Source organism: Megascapheus bottae, chromosome 11 (genome assembly GCF_031878675.1).
Source record: "Megascapheus bottae isolate mThoBot1 chromosome 11, mThoBot2.hap1, whole genome shotgun sequence".
NCBI lineage: Eukaryota > Metazoa > Chordata > Mammalia > Rodentia > Geomyidae > Megascapheus > Megascapheus bottae.
Window position 1 is genome coordinate 22,305,467 of NC_143519.1, and position 20,736 is coordinate 22,326,202.

At 39.3% G+C, this 20,736-nt stretch overlaps 1 protein-coding gene across 1 annotated transcript in view; it reads right to left on the reverse strand.

Moving 5' to 3' along the window:
* Scel (sciellin) overlaps positions 1 to 20,736 on the reverse strand; it is a 115,058-nt gene that overhangs the window by 80,391 nt on the left and 13,931 nt on the right. Inside the window, exons 6-10 of the mRNA XM_090341782.1 lie at positions 15,890 to 16,025; positions 11,091 to 11,208; positions 7,378 to 7,437; positions 4,569 to 4,637; positions 761 to 799 (exon numbers count right to left, since the gene is read on the reverse strand). Coding sequence (XP_090197908.1) covers positions 761 to 799; positions 4,569 to 4,637; positions 7,378 to 7,437; positions 11,091 to 11,208; positions 15,890 to 16,025 — 422 coding nt within the window. The remainder of the gene's footprint in view (positions 1 to 760; positions 800 to 4,568; positions 4,638 to 7,377; positions 7,438 to 11,090; positions 11,209 to 15,889; positions 16,026 to 20,736) is intronic.

The following is a 20,736-nucleotide window of genomic DNA, read 5'->3' on the forward strand; positions in this document are numbered from 1 at the left end:
CCCTCCTCTATCTCCCCCCACTCATCTTGATTTCCCTCTTCCCTATCCAATCTTAAATAACCAATTAAGCATATATGAAATATATCAGATAACAAGGTGAAATATTGTAACAATATGAGATAACCAAGGGACAGCAAAAGAGATGAGAGATAACATAGTACATTAAGGACAACAATCATTCATTATATGGCTTTTGTTTCTATATCCTGGAGGCCTTATTTATCTAGATTTTGTTCTATTGTAAATCTCTGCTAGGAGAGCCCAAGATTTCTACTGATTATGACAAATGAGGGAAACCATTGAGCCTAAGTTCCTTTGAGTCTGGCTTACTTCACTTAATATGATTTTTTTCTAAGTCATTCAATTTCCTTACAAATGGGGTGATGTTGTTCTTTCTGACATCTTGTTGATCCACTCATCAACTGAGGGACATCTGGGTTGGTTCCATATCTTTGCTATGGTAAATAGTGCTGCAATGAACATCGTTGTGCTAGTGGATTTAGTATTTCCTTGTTTCTGGACGATTGTGTAAATGCCAAGTAGTGGAATTGCTGGGTCATAGGGGAGCTCTATGTTTAGTCTTTTGAGGAACTGCCATACTGCTTTCCATAGTGGTTGAATGAGTTTGCACTCCCACCAACAGTGTAGTAGTGATCTGTAGACCATTTTTTAAAGCATGTCCTCTCCTATTTACATGACCTGAAGACAATAAACCCTGATTAGAGAGGCGAGAAGAGACATCAATTTTAAAAGTACATACGATTTGGCTGCTTCTGGTGCACTGAACACGGACAATGTTCTGGGAAAAGAGAGGGGGAAGAAACAGTATGAGAAACAGTGAAGAATTAACTAATATGTGCCCATGAATTTACGATTATTATTATGAGAAGTTAGATAGTTATATGAGAGAAAGAAAGAAAGCATTCAAATTTGCATACATTCGATTAGGTGATTTTATGATTTTTTTGGAAAAAAATCTCTTGTACTAGATTCCAAAGGAAAATCTCTTTTGTATAATTCTGGAATGTGGTGTTTAAGCATGATGATTTTTAATTTGTTAGACTCAGAAAATAACATTAGATTTTGTATGTTTTAGATGGCAATCAGTGCATTTTGCACAGAAATATAAAATTGGGAAGAACTATCATCTCAAGCAATGGATCCTCAATATTTTTAAGCCAGACAAAATTATATTCTAGCCATGAGTAGGAGCAAAGACTTCTCTAAAAATATTTTGGGCTTAAAAAAATATAGAGGATAAGCCATGTGCCAGTGGCTCTTGCCTGTATTCCTAGCTATTCAGGAGGCAGAGGCCTCAGGATTGGAGATCAAAGCCAGCCCGGGCATGAAAGTCCATGAGAGTCATATCTCCAATTTAAATGGCAGAAAACCAGAAGTAGTGCTGTGGTTCAAGTAGTAAAGTGCTAGCCTTGAGCTGAAGAGCTCAGGGACAATGCCCAGGCCCAGATTTCAAGCCCTACAACCAACAACAATAATATATGGAGAAAGAGAGAGAGAAAAGGCTTACAGAAAGATAGTAGGATTGAGAAATTATAAGTAAACAAGTAACATTTTCAAAAGGACTATATGTGAACATTCTGAGAGTTAGTAGACACCGGCACTCATATTGATCTGATGGGTACCCATCTATGTTTTAGCAGCATCATTTCTGTCTGAGATACTTTATAAAGGAATAACACAAGAGTCTGGGTAAACACTCAGGTTATTCATCTCCTTTTAGACCTCTTTCTCGATAGAAGAGGTTCACAATATCACCCTTCTCTTATAAAAGAACTATTTTGCATTGTCACATGTTGGAAATTTTACATTAAAAACTACTTATGAATAATTTTGAATAATTTCAATGTTAAATGTGTGATGTCTTTTTTGTCTCATTGAGCACTGAAGGAAGTCACTATTCATATATGCTTCATTGATTAAGTTAATGACAGTGCATATGTCAGTAAAAGGAATCAGTGAAGCACTTTTTAAACACTTAAAGATGTTGTTGCATTGCCAATTTTGTGTTTGCTAAAATAGTTACCTTTGCCTCCTGAGCACCTAGAAAGACCACACAGATCAATTACGTTTGGAACCACTTGACTAATTTCTAAACTAAAGAATGTGGTCAAACATGTTACTTACCACTCCTATCAAAACTCTCCTACATAATACTTCATGTTCTTTATCCCTTTTCCAACATGACTCTGATGCCTAGCAACATGAAAATATGGAAAGTGCCAAGGTCCTTGAGTCCCTGCTATCAAGTCACATGAGATTCTAGTGAGTAGGGCAACAATAACATATATCATGTGTACCATATCAATTCAAGAGAGATAGTGCAAAATAGTTACCTTGATGAATTAATTAGTAATATAGTCAAAGGCAATGGAAGAAGTTGCACTACCATAATCGAACACTAGGGGGCGCCCTGGGATAGCTTTTCCAAATTAGTCTCAAGCATCTTAAAGGATTTGGATCACATCTTTATGCTACTATTTAAGTTTCTTTTTTCTAAGCACATGATACATATATACACATATATACATACATACATGTGTGTATATACATATACATGGAACGCTTTAAGTATAAACACGGTACTTTCCTCGTATTCATCAAAATGAATACATCCTTATGAAAATGCACAGACACAGGTAAATAAGAGGATGTCTTTATTGACCCCTGTGTTCTTTTCCTCACATTTATTTTCACTGTTAACTTACTTGGAATGTCAGTATGAATACATCATCATCTCAAGAACCACTTTTTTTTTCATCTAAAAAGGTGAATGTATTGGGGTAGTAGATGGTGAACTGACTGGCCAGGGACACAGTGCAGACTGGGGAGCTGACACTGTGACCCCGAGTGGCTCTCACGCTGGGTTTTTAAGGGAAAAATCCATGCGGTGGAACCTGGCCACACACAGGTGGCCAGAGGAACCATACAGTCAGCTCCAGCCACACTCAGACAGCCAATAGGGTTTCAGCCCAGTGTTTGAATTTACCTACCACCTTAGTTGGAACTGGCACACAAAGTTGGCTGATCTCCACACAAAGCAGGAGCAGGACCCTCCCCCCCCAACCAATGTACAGAGGGTCTCATGGGGGCTGGGAATAGGTTGCTCCTCCCTAGAAGGGCAAAAATGGCTGGGCTGCTTTCCCACTGTTGGCCTTCCACCAAGGGATGGGGAGCTCTTAGCGCATTCAAGATGGTGTCAGTCTTTGCTCCCCTTAACGCTCCCTCCTTTTCTTTTAGTCCAGTCAAATCCTTGACTCATTTACCTCAGTACAAGACCCATTTTTGTAGTGGATAAAATTATGTTTTGATTCTGTGATTCTGAGTCCTGGATGCACAGTAAAATCCTTTCATGACCTGAAAACAATGCCAAATGCTACCTCTAGTTCATCAAAGCAGAATTTGAAAATAAGAGACAGTAAGACCGTGGCATCAACAGTTTAGAAGTTCCTCGGCATTCTGATTTGCTGTGAAGGCCAATATTAACTTGACTAATTTGCCCAGGAGATCTAGTTCACTCTTAACCTCCCAAGGCTGGATTTTGACCTGAACTTTTAGAAACACTCCCTGTGAAAAGCCTGGATCCCCTACATCCCTTTCTTCATTTAATCATCATATTGCTTCCTTCTTCAATTACCTGTGTGATAGAAAACCTGTATGAGCAGGTTGAAGGAACAAAGATATCTTCCCTACTTCTTTTGGATACACTACCATGCAGATGTAATCCTTCTGAAAGCTCAGTTTCGACAAGGCTAATCATTAAAAGAGGAGAGATGACAACTCTGATTTTGTTCAATTAATGCAATTGACTTGAAAGCCAAGAACAGTTCAGAAATATATATACTTATAAATTAATCAACACAGATGCAGTGAAACCACCAAGGGTCACAAATGTTATACATTTCAACATATCTATCTAAAACCCACTGGTATCATTATGGTGTACAAACAGAAGCAAAATTTGATTGACAGGGAATGAGATTGATTTTCACCATCCTTGGGTGAGCCTAACTCCTGTTAAAGATGCTAACTTTACCACTACTACACTTTTGGTGGAAGCACAAAGTTGTTCAACCACTCTGGAAAGCAGTTTGGCAGTTCCCCAAAAGACTAAACATAGAGCTCCCCTATGACCCAGCAATTCCACTCCCAAACATTTACCCAAATGTCCAGAAACAAGGCCATACTAAATCTACCAGTACAACCATGTTAATTGCAGCATTATTTGCCATAGCTAAGATATGGAACTAACCCCTCAGTAGATGAATAAATCAAAAACATGTGGCATATGTACACAATAGAATTCTATGCTGCCATCAGAATGAATGACTTTGTCCCATTTGTAAAGAAATGCAGAGACTTGGAAAAAAATCGTATTAAGTGAAGTAAGCCAGCTTTCCCTGGAGATAAAAGTTTTGAACCAACTTTCCCTGGTTCAAAAGTTTATTTTAGTCAATACCTCATCACTTTATAAGTAATGGTACTCAGTATGTTAACACAAACTGGATGCACATGTGTTTTCCACTTACGTGGGCCCAAAGGTACCTCACCTGTCCAAAGTGTCATCAGATCTGTATCGACTAATGCTGACTTTGGGTACATTTCTCTCCATTATTTTCCTGTAACAAAAATAGTCACAGCTCATTTCCTGATTTATGAAATGGGAAGTCATCTCTACAACACTTCAATAATGACAATATAATTACACTTTTAAATAGCCATAATGTATTAAATAACTAACAATGACACAGTGCATAAAGTCTATCCTGTTTGGCAAATTTGTGACCTATTTAGGAAGGAAAAGTACATGTTACCAAGGACAAGCAAATTTGGAGTAGCCACATCTTCCATTGTTGTGACTTGAATAGAATAAATTATGTCAAACCCAATTCCCTGTGCTACTCAAGGATTCTTCCTGGCTCCAATTATTTTAACTAGAGTGTTAACATATTCAAATTGAGAAAAAGGATTTGTAACACAATCAGCACAACATGTAAAATGATTAATAACTAATATATATGCTTGTAAACATTGTAGATTTTTACAAAATAGAAACACACTGACTTATCATCATGTTTTGTTTGTAGCTTTAGCAGGGAAGGCTAAGAAACCCAAATAATGGGTGCAATCCTGAGCCACATTAACATTCAGTACCATGGACAGGATTGAAAGAAAATCAGTTCCTGGTAGAAGGAAAAAGAGAAGGGAAGAGGGAGGGAATAAAAGAAGGAAAGAGGAAGGGCCAGAGAAATAGAAAGGAAATTGTGAGAGCTGAGAAAAGGGATAGATGTGGAAAGGGAGGAGACCGACAGGGAGAGGGAGAAGGCAAAGGAGGAGAAGAGAAAGAAGAAAGAGGGAGGGTCAGAGGGAGGGAGGGAGGGAGGGAGAGGAAAATGACAGAGAAGTTGGAAGAGGAAAGAAGACTTGTAGAGAAAAACAGATGAGGAGAGTGAAGATAGAAAAATAAGAAGTTCGGGGCCGGGAGTTTGGCCTAGTGGTTAAAGTGATTGCCTAGCATGCATGAAGACCCGGGTTCGATTCCTCGGCACCACATACATAGAAAAAAGCCGGAAGTGGTGCTGAGGCTCAAGTGGTAGAGCTCTAGCCTTGAGAAAGTCCAAGGACAGTGCTCAGCCCCTGAGCTTAAGCCCAGGACTGGTAAAAAAAAAAAAAAAAAAAAAGAAAAATAAGAAGTTCAACAGAAGAAATCATAGGCATAGAAATGGCTTAAAAAATATCTTGATCAAACTGGCCCAACAGAAAGAACAATTGAATGCTTCATGCCTATATAAACACATCATCATCTCCAGACCCATTTTCTAGTAGATAACAATTAAGTGTGGGCTACATTGTAAATCTGAATCCTGGGTGCACACTGAAATCCTTTCATAGCCTGCAAACAATGTCAAATACTACCTCTAGTTAATTAAATCAGAATTTGAGAGTAAGACCACAGCATCAGCATCCTTTAAGCAGTCCACATCAATACCAGTTCCTTGCTGGAAGGCTCTATTATTGAGATAGAAGTACTCTCTACTCCTACTATGTCCATAGAACTGCCATATCTCTCCATGGTAAATTTTAATACTTAAGCCTATGGACCCTTTCCCATAAATGCAAGAGCTTCTTCCTGTTGGTTGTGATATAATCTATTGAATAAAATAAACGCAGCAAACCCAGCACTGGCGGCTTATGCTTGTAATCCTAGCTACTGAGGAGTTGAGCTCTGAGGATTTGTGGTTCAAAGCCAGCCCAGGCAGGAAAGCTGTGAGACTCTTATCTCAAATTGAACTACAGAAGAAGCAGGCAGTACTGCTGTAGCTTGTAGTAGAGCACTATCCTTAAGCGAAAGGAGCTTTTAGACAGAGATTGAGCCTCAGAACCAGCAAAAACAACAATAATGACAATAACAAAACCACAGTAGGCCTTGTGCTCCTATTACCCTAAAAGAGAACAAATACTAAGAATCTGATCATTAGTGTTCACTGTCACACTTCAAAATAAATGTTTGTGTTCTTTAACGTTCCAGGGGCAGGTAAACAGTATGGAGGGAGCACTTTCCATTGCCCAGATCGTGGTCCTGCCTTAAGTGAGACGAAGGTCAATCAGTCCTCGCAACAGTGAAAACATAGATGCGAGCACAGGTAGAGTCTCAGACTGTAAAACTGAAGCTGGTGTCAGGAACATAAACTTTGTGCAGAGGGTTTTAAGCAGCTTTAGAAAAGGCCAAAACTTTTGAAAAGATTTAAAATGCTTGGAATTCACAGATAAAAAATTGAAAATAACTATATTCAAAGCGTCTGTTTATCTTTTAAAAAAATCCACACCCCCTCCTTCTCAATATCAAACTAATACTAGCTACTGGATCAGGATGAAACACAATACTGATAAATCTTCAGTTTCTTCTGAGAGGTGTGGCTGCTCATATGCATATATTAACAAATATATGCTAATGAGGGTATTCTCTATTGACCTGATCTATCTGAGATAAGTGGTGTCTTTGGGATTGCTGTGTCTGAGTTTTCTTACTAATTTGCATTGATCTGGCTTTTTACCTGCGAGAGCGGAAGTCTGCATTTCTTCTTGTACCCAAGTGTTTCTAAAAAGAAATGCATTAACACATAGCAAGTGAACTCTAGAATTGCCATTTCTATACTGTAGGATTCCTTTCTCTAAAGTCCAACAAGACCACCTCAGGGATTCTGAGCCATGCTATGCCATATTTTTCTTCTCATGCCCAGAAGAGGATGTCGGAGAAAGCCTAAGTCTAGCACCAGCAAGATATCTGGCTTGAGCAAGTCTTTCCAAACACCCTTTGCTGTTATTCCACTAATGATGTAGCTGGTGTAAAATACTTACCTATCCAAAGCATCATGTGAGTTATGCCGGCTGAGTACCACCCGGCCATAATTTTCATCTCTGCAAAGAAAAAAACCAAATTATGTCACATCAAAAGCCACAATGATGTTTGGGAAGCAACCCAATATGAGAGACAGAGGAAGGGTGCACAATTTCTAGCCCCAGCGAATTCATTTTACTTCAGGCCTAAGAACACAATGAAGACCCTATTTTAACCAGGCACCACTTGGAAGCATGGTGAAGAGAAACAAGTCTGTCAAGACGGGTGATCATTTATCCCATGAGATTTCCATGTGATTCAACAAGAAACCACATTTGTTTTTGTTGTTGCTTTTTTATCATGAGAGTAGGGAGCATGAAGCCATCTATTTTTGTGTTAGAGGAGCTCTTTTCTTGCAGGAAGGCAAATACAAAAATGTTTCTATGAATAGTATTTTCTTTTGCCAGTCCTCTGCCTTGAACTCAGAGCCTGGGCACTGTCCTTGCACTTGTCAAGGCTAGTGTTCTACCACTTGAGCCACAGCACCACTTCTGGCTTTTTCTGTATATGTGGCACCAAGGAATTGAACCTAAGGCTTCATACATGCTAGGCAAACATTCTACCACTAGGTCACACTTCCCGCCCAGTAGCCCTTTTGTTTTTTTGCCAGTCCCGGTGCTTGAACTCAGGGCCTGAACACTATCCTTGGGCTTTCTCAAGGCTAGTGCTCTATCACTAAAGCCACAGCACCACTTCCAGCTTTCTATGTATGTGGTACCGAGGAATCGAACCCGGGTCTTCATGCATGCTAGGCAAGCACTCTACCACTAGGCCAAACTCCCAGCCCCCAGGAGCCCATTTTTGAATCATGAGAATAGATAAACAGCTGTGCTTCATACTTAAGTATGAACTATGTCCCTGTTCATTTCTCAGAAGAGGAAAACTGATGACAGATTTTGTGGCTTTCCTAAAACACGAGTTAGCTGGTGTCAAAGATGAGTCAAGAGCCCAGCTTTTTGCATTCCAAACCTTTTTGCCATTCTTTGTAGTCAACGCTGCACTAGACCTTTACACATAAATGTCTAGAAGCTATGTCTGTCTTCCTTTGGCTAATGAACTTGGAAGTACAGGCAATTTTAGGAAATGTCAAAACATGTAGGGAAGCCTTTGGACTTGAGCCAAAGTCAAGAGTAAATACCTAAACTTTCTTCATGTCAAACCAACCAAACCTGAAATACAACATACTTGCTGGTTTGGCTCTATTAGCATTACTCAACACTCTGGAGCTATGTTTAATAAAGTTATAAAAGCACTGGAGCAGACAATTAAAAAGAAAGATGAACACTGAAACTGAAACAATCCTAGCAACCTACCCAGAGAATGTTTTCTATCTTCCTCAGTATCCTGCTAAAAACTCATAAGGATGTAGAGACGCCAGGTATGTCATACATAAATGAAAACCGTAACACACAGCTCAGAACTGGGCCAGTGGGAGTTAGAGAATATTAACCAGTTTTCCCTTTGCCTCAGTAGCTGCCTCACCATCAAACTAGCTTTCTGGTCCTCAGGAGAGAAGCTTAACCAGCATCAAACCAACATACCCACCAGCTGGGAAGTCCCTGCGATATCCCTACCTTGACTTTTATGAGGAGATATTTCTGAACTAAAATGTTTTATCTACACACTCACTAACCTTGCAGAGAAAGTAGAAATGTCATCTTAAACTCTGACAGAAAGACTGTTCATAACTCATGGTATCTGAGAGTGTTAATTCCAATAGTGGGTTTCTATATGCTGTGAGTTTGCATATACCCTCATAAGTTCTTAAAATAAATAAAAGGCAGTACCAGAAATTAATATAAATTTTTTATTTCCCAATTACAAGTATGTTCCTCAAATAAATACATTTGGACAGTTTGTACAAAGTTTGAATAAGGTATCCTTTTGGAACACAGGATACCTCATCTTTGAGGCTATTAACATCTGAGGCTGACAAGAGTTCTTTGTTGGGCCGTCCTGCATATTGTAAGATATTTCCATAGCTTTTTGAGCCTCTATTCATTAAATATCAGAGGTACTTCCTAATTTTTCATAAATGACAAACATTGCAAAACACCCCCTGGAGGGACATGAGGCCTGATTGTAAAAAAAAAAAAAAGTGGTGCAGAGGAAAGACAATGGACAGGTTAAAACCTCAGTTTCAGGGCCAGGAGTTTGGCCCAGTGGTAGAGTGCTTGCCTAGCACACACGAAGACTCAGGTTCGATTCCTCTGTACCACATATACACAGAAAAAAGCCGGAAATAGTGCTGTGGCTCAAGTGGTAGAGCTCTAGCCTTGAGGAAAGCCCAAGGACAGTGCTCAGGCCCTAAGTTCAAGACTCAGGACTGGCAAAGAAAAAAATATCAGTTCCATCACTTTATAGCTATACACCAATGGACCAAATATATCATTTCTCCAAGCCTCAGATTTTTCTCCTATAAAATTAGGATGTGCCAGGCATGGTGCTCACGTCTATAATTCTAGCTACTCAGGAGGCTGAGATCTGAAGTCCATGGTTCAGAGTCAGCCTGGGCACTAAAGTCCATTAGACTCTTATCTCTGGTTAACCACCAAAAAGCCAAAAGTGGCACTGTGGCTCCAGGGGTAGGGTGGTACCTTTAGCTGAAGAGCTCAGGAACAGCGTCCAGGCCCAGATTTCAAGCCCCACAACTAACCAAAAAAAAAAAATAGGACATAATACCTACCTCGTGTGTTTGTTATGAAATTTAGTGATGTTTCATATACCATTTATCTAACATCAGTGTATAGATTTTTATTATGTATATATTACAATTTTATGCATCATAAGAATCAGAAAAGGTATATATAGTTGACTTATAATTTATAATGTATAACAAGAAATAATCTAGGAAGGACAAATATCTGTTTTAAATCTATATTGGAATGTGGTTATCTATCTACAATTGTGGTTTGTAGACTTTTAAACAAATAGTTTAAAACAGGTGAAACTTTACTGTCAGAGCTTTCCCATACAAAGTACAGTCACATTTTCCCTTCTAATATTAAATGGGAATAAAATGAGTGATGAATTTAGAAGCATATTATTATCTATTTGTTTCAACTGACAGGATCAACATATAAGAATCTTCCTATATGTTTGAATGATTGAACATTGCCTTTTGGGGAAAGTGAAACATTCTGTTTTCTTTTCAGTTTGTCAAACAAACACAAATAAATTGGGCACTGGTGGCTCATGTCTGTAATCCTGGCTACTCAGGGGGCTGAGATCTGAGGTTCCTGGTTCAAAAGTAGCTATGAGAGAAATATCCCTGAAACTCTTACCTCCATATAACAAGCAAAATCCTGAAGTGGGGCAGTAACTCAAGTGGTAGAACACCAGTCTTGAGCAGAAATAGCTAAGTAAGAGCTTGAGCCGCTAAGTTCAAGCCCCAGTACTAAAGTGCATACGAATGCATGCACATGCACACATACACAAACATTTGCTCTAGGCGACAACCATGCTCTCTCTCAGTAATATTTTCTTGTACTATATAGGTATTAAGGTAGAGATATTTTAAAATATTGGACAAAGCCAATTTATGCATAATAAATCCTACCAAATATCAGACCAGGAAGCAAGATGCTTTGGAAGGAAAAGACTTGGGCTTCTAGTGGTCCTTAGTCTTCCGAAGAATGAGCACCTCGTTCTACTCATCCCCCTCCACACTTACTTTTCCTCTTCAGGACGTTTCTTTATCCAGCTGTTATCCTGCAAGAAAGCCCTTCTTTTGTTCGCTTCATGGACACCTTCTTGCCTCAGTGCAGTCCCCTGGATGGAGCTCCTCATATCTATCAGCAGAAACACAAAAACCAGGAAGGAGATGGAGGAGAGTGGAGTTCAGGGTGGGTTTATTAACCTGAAAATCTTGAGAGGCACCTCTGATTGGCTAGCATCATCTCTGCTGGCAAACCCAGTACTATTTTAAAGCAGGATGCACCAGCAAGAAAGAACAAATCCTACACCCCATCATCAAAGATAACATATAAAACTGTTCAGGTGCCAACTGAAACTGTCAGTGTGGCTCACGAGTCCCAGTCTGGCTGAGAGGAATGCACAACCACCAGCCTAAAATAAACCAAGCCAGGTTTCAGAGAAAGGGCCCTTCTACTCCTTCAGAAACACACACAGGACTGGTTTTATTATACATAGGAAGTAATAGTGAATGGATGCATTTTGACAGCAAGAAACGTAGTTCTTCGACCTCACAGGAGCCAGAGGTCATCCTCAAATAAGGTCCTTTACTGCTTTTTTTAACCTTATGATTACAATTACATGAATAAAAACACTCTTACTTTTTCTTAGATTTAATTTAAGCAATAATATTAAATTTAATCGCTGTTTTCAAATATTCAGTCTCTATATTTAAAAACTGTGATCTGTTTCTTCTATCCATCCCTTTCTTTCTCCCTACCTCCCTTCCTCTTTCCCTCCTTTCCTCCTTCCTGTCCCTCCTCTTTTCTCTCCTCCCCTCCCTGCCCAGCCCCCCTTCCATGCATTGAGACAATGACTGCCTATACAGCCCAGGCTGGTCTCAAATTTTTCATATTCCTCCTCCCCCAGCCTCCCAACTACTGGAATTACAGGCATGCACCACCCTGTATGTTTTTAAGTGTTTTGAGTAAAGGAAACGCTGTCTACATTACCATTTCTTGTTGGAGACTTCTTTCTCAAAGGACAATTAGACATACTGCCTTCCAGTAAGGATGTAAAAGAAAATTAGAGATGACAGAAATCTCAGAAATGTCATCAAACATCTGAGAGTGACTGTTTCACTGCCAACATACATTTTTCAATGCTGACATACATTATTCAATGTCGTGGCAAAGCCTCATAATCTGGTATAACAAATACATTCCATTACATGCCCTTGAACAACTTGGAAGTTCAGCTACTCCAGAAAAAAATTTCTTTTACAGAGGGAGAAAATGAAGCCACGAAAAATATCCCAAATATTATGTAACAAGCAAGTAATTCATTTATTCAATCAATAAATCTTTTTGGGGTGCTTGTATTATTCCTGGCACCTAAGTGTCAGGGAAGAGAAGATGAGTGATAAGTGTTGGATCACAGTCCACCTAGAGAAAGAGAAATTGTGCTGGAACTCAGTACCATGTGAATAAGGTCAAAGCAGCAACTACGCAGGGTCAAAGGAAACCCTGACATCAGATATGGATGGCATTAGAAGGAAAGCAGCCATGTGCGTGGAAGCATAGTTGTAGGGAAACACTGGCAATTATAAGCAACTACCACATAAGAAGACCGGAAGTAGTTCCTCAACCACAGCCAGTCTTTAGGTGGTACTGGATTTTGGTATCCTCTTGAACCATCCTTCCAATCCTTCCAGCTGTGTGTGTGTGTGTGTGTGTGTGTGTGTGTGTGTGTGTGTGTGTGTGTGTGTGTGTGTGATGTGGTGTACCAGTTCTGGGGCTTGAATTGTCTCTGAGCAATTTTTTCCTCAAGGCTAGCACTCATCCACTCAAGTCACAGTTCCACTTTCGGCCTTTTGGTGTTTAGTTGGAGATAAGGGTCTCACTGGCCTTTCTGCCTGGATTGGCATCAAACTGCACTCCTCAGATCTCAGCCTCCTGAGTAGCGAGGATTACAAACGTGACCCACCGGTGCCTAGCTTCAAGTTATTTTTAGATAGGGTTCAATGTTTTTGTCCACTTTAGTCTTGGATCAGGGTTTTTCTATCTATGTTTCCCATGTAGCTGGCATTACAGTTGTGAGCCACCTCCTGCTGGACCCAGCCACTTCTCTTGGAATGTTAAAGGGTTAAAATGACTCACTGTTCTGGTTTCCCTGGGACGATTTTTGTTCAAGTATAAATATAATTTATGCTGTATATGTTCACTGGTTATCCAGAAATTAGTTATATAACACAACTTGGTAAAAGGTAATAAAATCAGAACTTCATTTTCAGTGGCTCTTACAAGTATTGTGAGCATTAGTGCCTGGTCTGTCCCAGGTCTTTTAAAAGTAGGATTTCCTGGAGAAAGGGTAGAGATCGGGGCTCTGTGTGAGGCATGACTCCTTACAATGCCCATTAAACCAGAGCACAGAGCTCTAGAGGACATTTGAACTTAAAGCCAAGGGCAAGCTTACCATATTCAAATTCTGCAACTTAAAAGCTGTCATTTAAGTCAGGTGTGGTGGCTCATGCTTGCAATCCTAGCTACTCAGAAGGCTGAGATCTGAGGACTGCAGTTCGTTCAAAGCCACTAAAGACCCTGAAACTCTTATCTCCAAATAACCACCAAAAAACCAGAAATAGTGCTGTGGCTCAAGAGGTAGGGTGGTACCCCTGAGTTGAAGAGCTCAGGGACAGCGCCCAGGCAGAGTTCAAGCCCCACAACTGACAAAAACAAATAAACAAAAACTGTCATCTAATCTGGGCTCCAGTAGCTCCCATCTGTGATCCTAGATACTCATCAGGCTGAGAGCTAAGGATTGTGGTTCAAAGCCAGCCCAGGCAGGAAAGGCCATGAGACTCTTATTTTTTTTTAAATTGTAATGTATAGAGGGGTTACAGTTATATTTGTGAGGTAGTAAGTGCATTACTTCTCACACATTGATACCCCTTCTCATGTTTTTGTCCCCATTTTCCTTCCCCCATTCCCTCCCAATCATTTTGTTTCCTCCCTTTCCTTTCCTATTTCAAATAAACAAATAAACATATATACAATATAAGGCCATGGGACTCTTATCTCCAATTAACCACCTAAAAATGGGAAATAGAACTGTGGCTCAAGTGCTAGCCTTGAGCAAAAATGCTCAGGGATAGTGCTCACACACTGAGTTCAAGTTGCAAGTCTGATAAAAAGAAGCCTGGCATCTAAATCAAAAGATGACTGTAATGACCAAATTATTAATGTACATAAATCATTTTTATTAAACTAGAAATGCTACTAATCTTAACATAGTATTATCAGACAGCTATCTATAATTATAGCCCCAACCTCTCATTCTCTGATGCAAAAGTAGCTCCCATAACATCTCCCTGAAGTGCTAACACCATGTCGCTACAACCAGCCACTGATGAAAAATTCCAGGGCTTCAAGGTACAGTCAGTTCTACGAAAGCAATATGAACTTCAGCGTTCACAGCAGGATCTGACTGAAGTTCAACCAGTACATGATATCCTCTCTCAGCTCCCTCTGCCCTTCCCCATCTCCCTAGTGAATTCAATGCCAGATATTGACATATATACACACTGTTTAAAAAAGAAGAAAAGAAAGAGAATGACAAACAATATCTCTACTGTTGGTGTCTGGTGCTTCAGTCTGGTCTTGTTGGCTTATCCATTTCCTATTTCCCTAATGAATACTTTCCTCTTACCTGACAAAGACTGATCTCCCCACTAGACACTATGCTGGAAATGAGCTATACAACTTGGGGAGAAGGAAAGTTGGGAAGGGGAAGAATGGGAGAGAATGAGGGAGGGTGACACTGTTCAAAAGGAAATATACTCATCATCTGACTTACGTAAGTGTAAGTCTCTCTACATCACCTTTACAATAAACTCTTGTCTAAAAAAAGACTGATTTAACTAGGATTCTGAGGCAGTCAATATTGTGTACATACATCTAATGGCTCATTTGTAGACATTACAAATTTAAAGGTGAGACAAGGATTCAAATGATGGGTTAAGCTTGGTAGCACATGCTTATAATCCCAGCAGTGAAAGGACAACTTCTCTGCAAGTTCCAGGCCAGGTAGGGAAAAAAAAGAACATATTATCTTTAAAAAATAAAATAAAATCCGAAGTATCTCAGAGAGAGCAATGGGTCACTGGCACTATTCCTAGAGATACACTAAAGGTTTCAAGGCATACTACAAGAAAAAAAATATATATATATACATGTGGTTTTTTAAAATTCTCAAGCCTAGTGCTTGTCCTCCATGTTACAAAGCTATTCATGGAGAAACTGATTTAAAAGCTGGATGGAAGAGGTTTATGAATGATGTGTGTGACTCTCTCATTAGACAAAATGTCTATGTGATCAATGGTTGTGGCAAATCACTTGAGTCCTTCTTGTGTGTTGCTCATTGCATCAGGTGCCTTAAGTGCATGATCTTATTTAATCCTTCCAGATGAGGACTATTATCTCTAATTACAGGAGCCCCAAACGTAAATATGCAGGAATCATACAGGAAATGACAGAATCAGGCAGTATAATTAGGTCTATATGATTCTAATGCAAGGGTTCTTTTCAGTAAGCGATCCTACATCAAACTCAAAGTGTCATGTGAATGGCCTACCAGGCATGCAGAGAAATGCTGTGGTGTGCTGTGCCGGAAGGTGGGGATGAGGGAAAAGTGGCTGGGAGGAATAAGGAATGTGGTGGTAATAGATGATGGCTCTGACATCTCCTGACACTGCCTGGATCCTTACCCTCCCATTCATACTCTGAAGCCATCAAGGGTCTGACACAATGACTTCAACTTTGGTTTGGTATTTCTACCTACCCGGTATGTGGTAGTGCCTCACATTCATTCCCAGACTGATACTGTCCATTGACACAGCTACGTGAGAAAAGACAGAATACTGTATGCTATTTTCAGAGGACAATATTTTAATAAGAATGCTGGAGGGGTTTTCCCTCTGAAAGAAAAACATGGGTGCAAGTGAGGAAAGTTACATCTTTATGGTATTTACATGTTGCCAAAGCAGTAGTGGTACTGAGGTGTGTCTGCTCTTTGCAATGTTCTTGGTGACTCTCTTTGCCTCCCACACAACCTTCCCCAGCTTTTCCTGCTCCTCTTTCTCTGAAGACCCACTGACCACAGTTCTCTGACCATCTCCTTGTGTTGGGTCTATTTTCTGGCCCCATAGCCATCTTAGAAGTTCTAATTTACAGCTTCAGAGGGGCAGATCTGTGTCTCATCAAGTTCTACTTTCACAGACATTTTACCACGATGGAATTCTTTCAATCCTGGCCACAATAGAAGACCATATTTTTAAATGTATGGATCTAAATCATGTTGTTATTATACATGGATCACAACACATGTGTGTCTATGAAGCCCTTTGTTCCATCTACATGAAATGACCAGACAGACACTGACAGTATTCAAAATTAAATGTAACAAAACCTTACTTCAATTGAATTATTTAAAAGGATTATTGATTAGGGGCTGAGGTTATCTAAAGTTTTAAACCTACTTGAAAGGGGATGACGTTGATCAACATACATTGTATTTATGAACTGTTTTGTTAAATAACAACTCTTTTGTGCAACTTCTTAATGATAATTTAAAAAAAAAACTATAATTTCAAAACCTACTCAACACCCAGGTCAGGTGCTTCAGTAGCCTCAGGTTGACTAATTGGGTTCACTTCCGTCACCTTCTAGATTTCATCAAGGGTTTTGCTTCTCATGAGAAAAATCAAAGCCTTATCTTGGTTCATAAAAGCCATTTCCTGTGCCTCCGTCTAAACAATGTCAGCAGCAACTGTAGATTGGTTGATTGAAACATGGCCTCACTGCACAGCTAGGACTGACTTTAAATGGCCCATCTACCTGCCTAAGCCTCTGAGTATGAGGATTACAGGCAAGTAACTATGTTCTACACATGGACTATTTAGAAAAAGTCTATTGTAGCCATGGGTTTCCCCATTGTAAAAAGACATTGTAGATAATTGAATGTTTGATCCTAGAAAAGTCATTAGTTTCTTTTTTTTAATTTTTTATTTTTTTATATTTTTTATTGTAATTATTAAAAGGGTTACATGATATTTTCCAGATAGAAGGTGCATTAATACACATACATTGATACCCTTTCACATGTCTTGGTCCCCATTACCCACCCCCCCACCCACCACCCACCCCAGTCATTAGTTTCTTGTTACACATTTTGTTAGTTTGGATTTTGTTGCTTTTTGGGTTTAATATTGTTCTTGAAAATAGTTGATGCCATGTTATGTATAACTTTTCTAATAAAAGTTGTGTTTATAAAGAAAAAGTCTATTGTAAAATTTTCCTTTTCTATTGTAATATCTTCCTTTACCTGCAAAGCATTGAATATACAAGTTGAAATTTTAATGTGAAGTCATGAAGTCATAAAAAAAAAACCCCATAAATTTGTCTTACATACACTGTATTTTTCTGTTCATACTAGTTATGGTAGCTTTTCTTTCTCTTCTTTTTTTTTGGAGGGGGGTGGGTCACAGGGCTTGAATTCTGGGCCTGGGTGCTGTCCCTGAGCTCTTCAGCTCAAGGCTACCACCCTATCCCTGGAGCCACAGACCCACCTGTGATTAATTGGAGATAAGAGTCTCAGTTCTTTAGTGCTGGCTTTGAACCACGATCCTCAGAGTAGCTAGGATTACAAGTGTAACTTTCCTTCTTGAGGGTTGAAAATGAAAACTGAGATCTTACTTTAAACAAAGTAAGATCTTCAGGATCTATAAGGCCCAAGAAATCACTCAATACGTAAGAACAGCTGTGCTTCTCATCAGCTGCCTGTGGCCGTCCGCATTTATTGACAATTGTGTGTAACCTTCAAATGACATTGCAAATATGTAAGTGCTGCTTGGCAGAAAAGGTTCCTCACCTCTGCTTATGGAAAGAATCTCATGTTCACAGATTAGCAGAATTAATATTGAGAATATGAATATACTATACAATCTCCATTAAAAACTCCCAAATCATCTATCACAGAAATAAAAAACCCTCTATCCTAAAATTCATATACAAGCACAAAGAAAAGAAACAAATAGCCAAAGCATACCTGAGGCGGAAAAAAAAAAGAAAACAATGTTGGAGGTATCACCATATGTGACTTCATATTATACTATAGAGTCATAGTAACAAAAACAGCAAGGTACTGGTACAAAAACAGGCCCATACACCAGTAAAATACACCAGTCCACATAGCTTCAGCCATCTGATTTTCAACAAAGTCAGCAAAAATATATGTTGAGGGGAAAAAGAATGTCTTCAACAACTGTTGTTTTAGAAAACTGAATATTTGAAAGTACATTCCTATCTTTGGTCCTGTACAAAAATTAATTCAAAATGGATCAAAGGTCTAAATATGAGGCCTGAAACTTTGAATCCACTTGAGAAAAGCATAGGGAAAAGCCTGAAAACATAAGCGTAGGGATTGACTTTCTGAATTGGACACCAGTTTCTCTGGTGATTAAATAAAGGACAATGTCATCACATTAAAAACCTTCTAGCCTGGGCTGGCAAGGTGGCTCATGCCCATAATCATAGCTATTCAGGAGGCTAAGATCTGAGGATCATGGTTCAAAACCAGCCCAGGCAATACAAAGCCATGAGACTCTTATCTCCAATTAATCACTAGAAAATGCAAAGTGCAGCTATGGCTCAAGGGTAGGGTGGTAACCTTGAGCTGAAGAGCTCAGGGACAGTGCCCAGGTCAGACTTCAAGGTCCATGACTTCCCCCCATCCCCCCCAAAAAGGCTCTGTCTGCACAGCAAAAGAAATAATGATCAGAAGACAGCCAACATTTGCCAGTTACTCATGAGATTAAAAAAAAAAAGGTCATATTTAGTACACAAAAAGACTTCCAAAATGCAAACTCCAAAAGAAAAACGTCCAATTAAGGACGTTGTGGCTCATGCCTGTAATCCTAGGTAATCAGGAGGCTGAGATCTGGGGATCAAGGTTCAAAGTCAGCCAGGGCACAAAAGGACCTGAGACTCTTACCTCCAGTGGGAAGTGGGGCTTGGCTCAAGGGTAGGGCAGTAGTCTTGAGCTGAAGAGCTCAGGGACAACACCCAGGCCGAGTACAAGCACCATGACCCACAACAAAAAACAAAACAAAACAAAAAGAAGTAGACAAATCATCTGGACAATTCTCAAAAGAAGTACAAATGGCCAATAAATAATAAGTCCTTGAAGAAGCTTCCAGCATCTTCAGCCATAAAGGAAATGCAAATTTAAACAACACTGATATTCTATCTCACCCCAGTCAGAAAGTCTATCTCAAGAAAACAAACAATAAATGCTGGCAAGGACGCAGGAGGCCTAAAAGAGCCCTCCATACATTGTTGGGGGGAATGCTCATAAAAATACAATTTTATACATATACACACACATGAACACAATCCAACCACAAAGAAGAGTGGAATTATAACATGTGCAGGAAAATGGCCAGGAGATGGCATGATCATGTTAAGTGAATTAAGCTTGATTCAGAAAGACAAATACCACAAGTATTTTCCCTTATATATAGAATGTAATATTCATCAGTATAAACTCTCTCCAGTGATAATTATCAATCACTTAAGCCCCATGATGGACTAGTTTTCTCCATACCATTAAGCTAAAATTATCACTCCAAGCAGATATAGATCTTGCTTCTTCTGTAATTCATGTGTGCTTTTCTAGAATATGGGCATATGTACCTCCATTTTCAAAGCTTTGCATATACAGTCCACTTACTCTTCCTAGGGGGCTTCACAAAAAGAAGATTCATTGACATTTTAGAGAAGGGATACTTGAAATGAGAGACAAGGAATAAATTATTTAGATACTTAGAGCTCTGGAGTATATAATTACAATGAGTATTCAGGCCTACTACTTTTTCAGGTCTAGAAGAAAGCCAGTTGGCATTTAATAGATAGCTATAAAATTCACTCTTCCAATTAATTATCACAATAATAAGATGATTCATATCTTTAAAGAATTTAACAACTGACATAAATCCAAGCCTAATAAATGAGGCTGTTATTTGGCGAAGCATGTATGTGAGGAACTTCTTAAAGTTACATGGATTTGTACCATGATAAACTAGAAACTAAACACTGTGGACAAGTGTGCAGCAATTAATACGTAAAACTCATATATTAATTTTCTCAGGAAGAGAAAATAGGAAAGGACCAACAAATGCCCTAGAAGCCAGCTAATGGCCAGAGAAGCTGTGTGAGACCAAACTAGCTCAGCCAAAGACTTTGTTTCCTTACTCTTAAGGAATGCTTAGAGTTAATGGCCCAGCCTTAACTAGATGTTATCTCTGAAGTCATGTTTTCTCAAGTTGGCACTTGATGAAGTATACACAATTCATTCCACAGTGAATTCAGTCATTCAAAACATACTTCTTTTGTTTTGCGTCCAGAGTCCCCAGGAAGGAAAATATCTCAGAACAGAGAATGTTCAGAATGCTAGCTGAGGTGAGAATGATTCTGACAGGTATGGATCACAATCTATCTATCCACATTTACCAGATCACCCTCCTATCAATGGACCCTGACTCTTAAGATTTCATTCCAAAGACAGATAACAGATTGAAAGACTAAGTTTGCATTTTAGAAAGTCAATCCATACACACTATCACAGTTTTC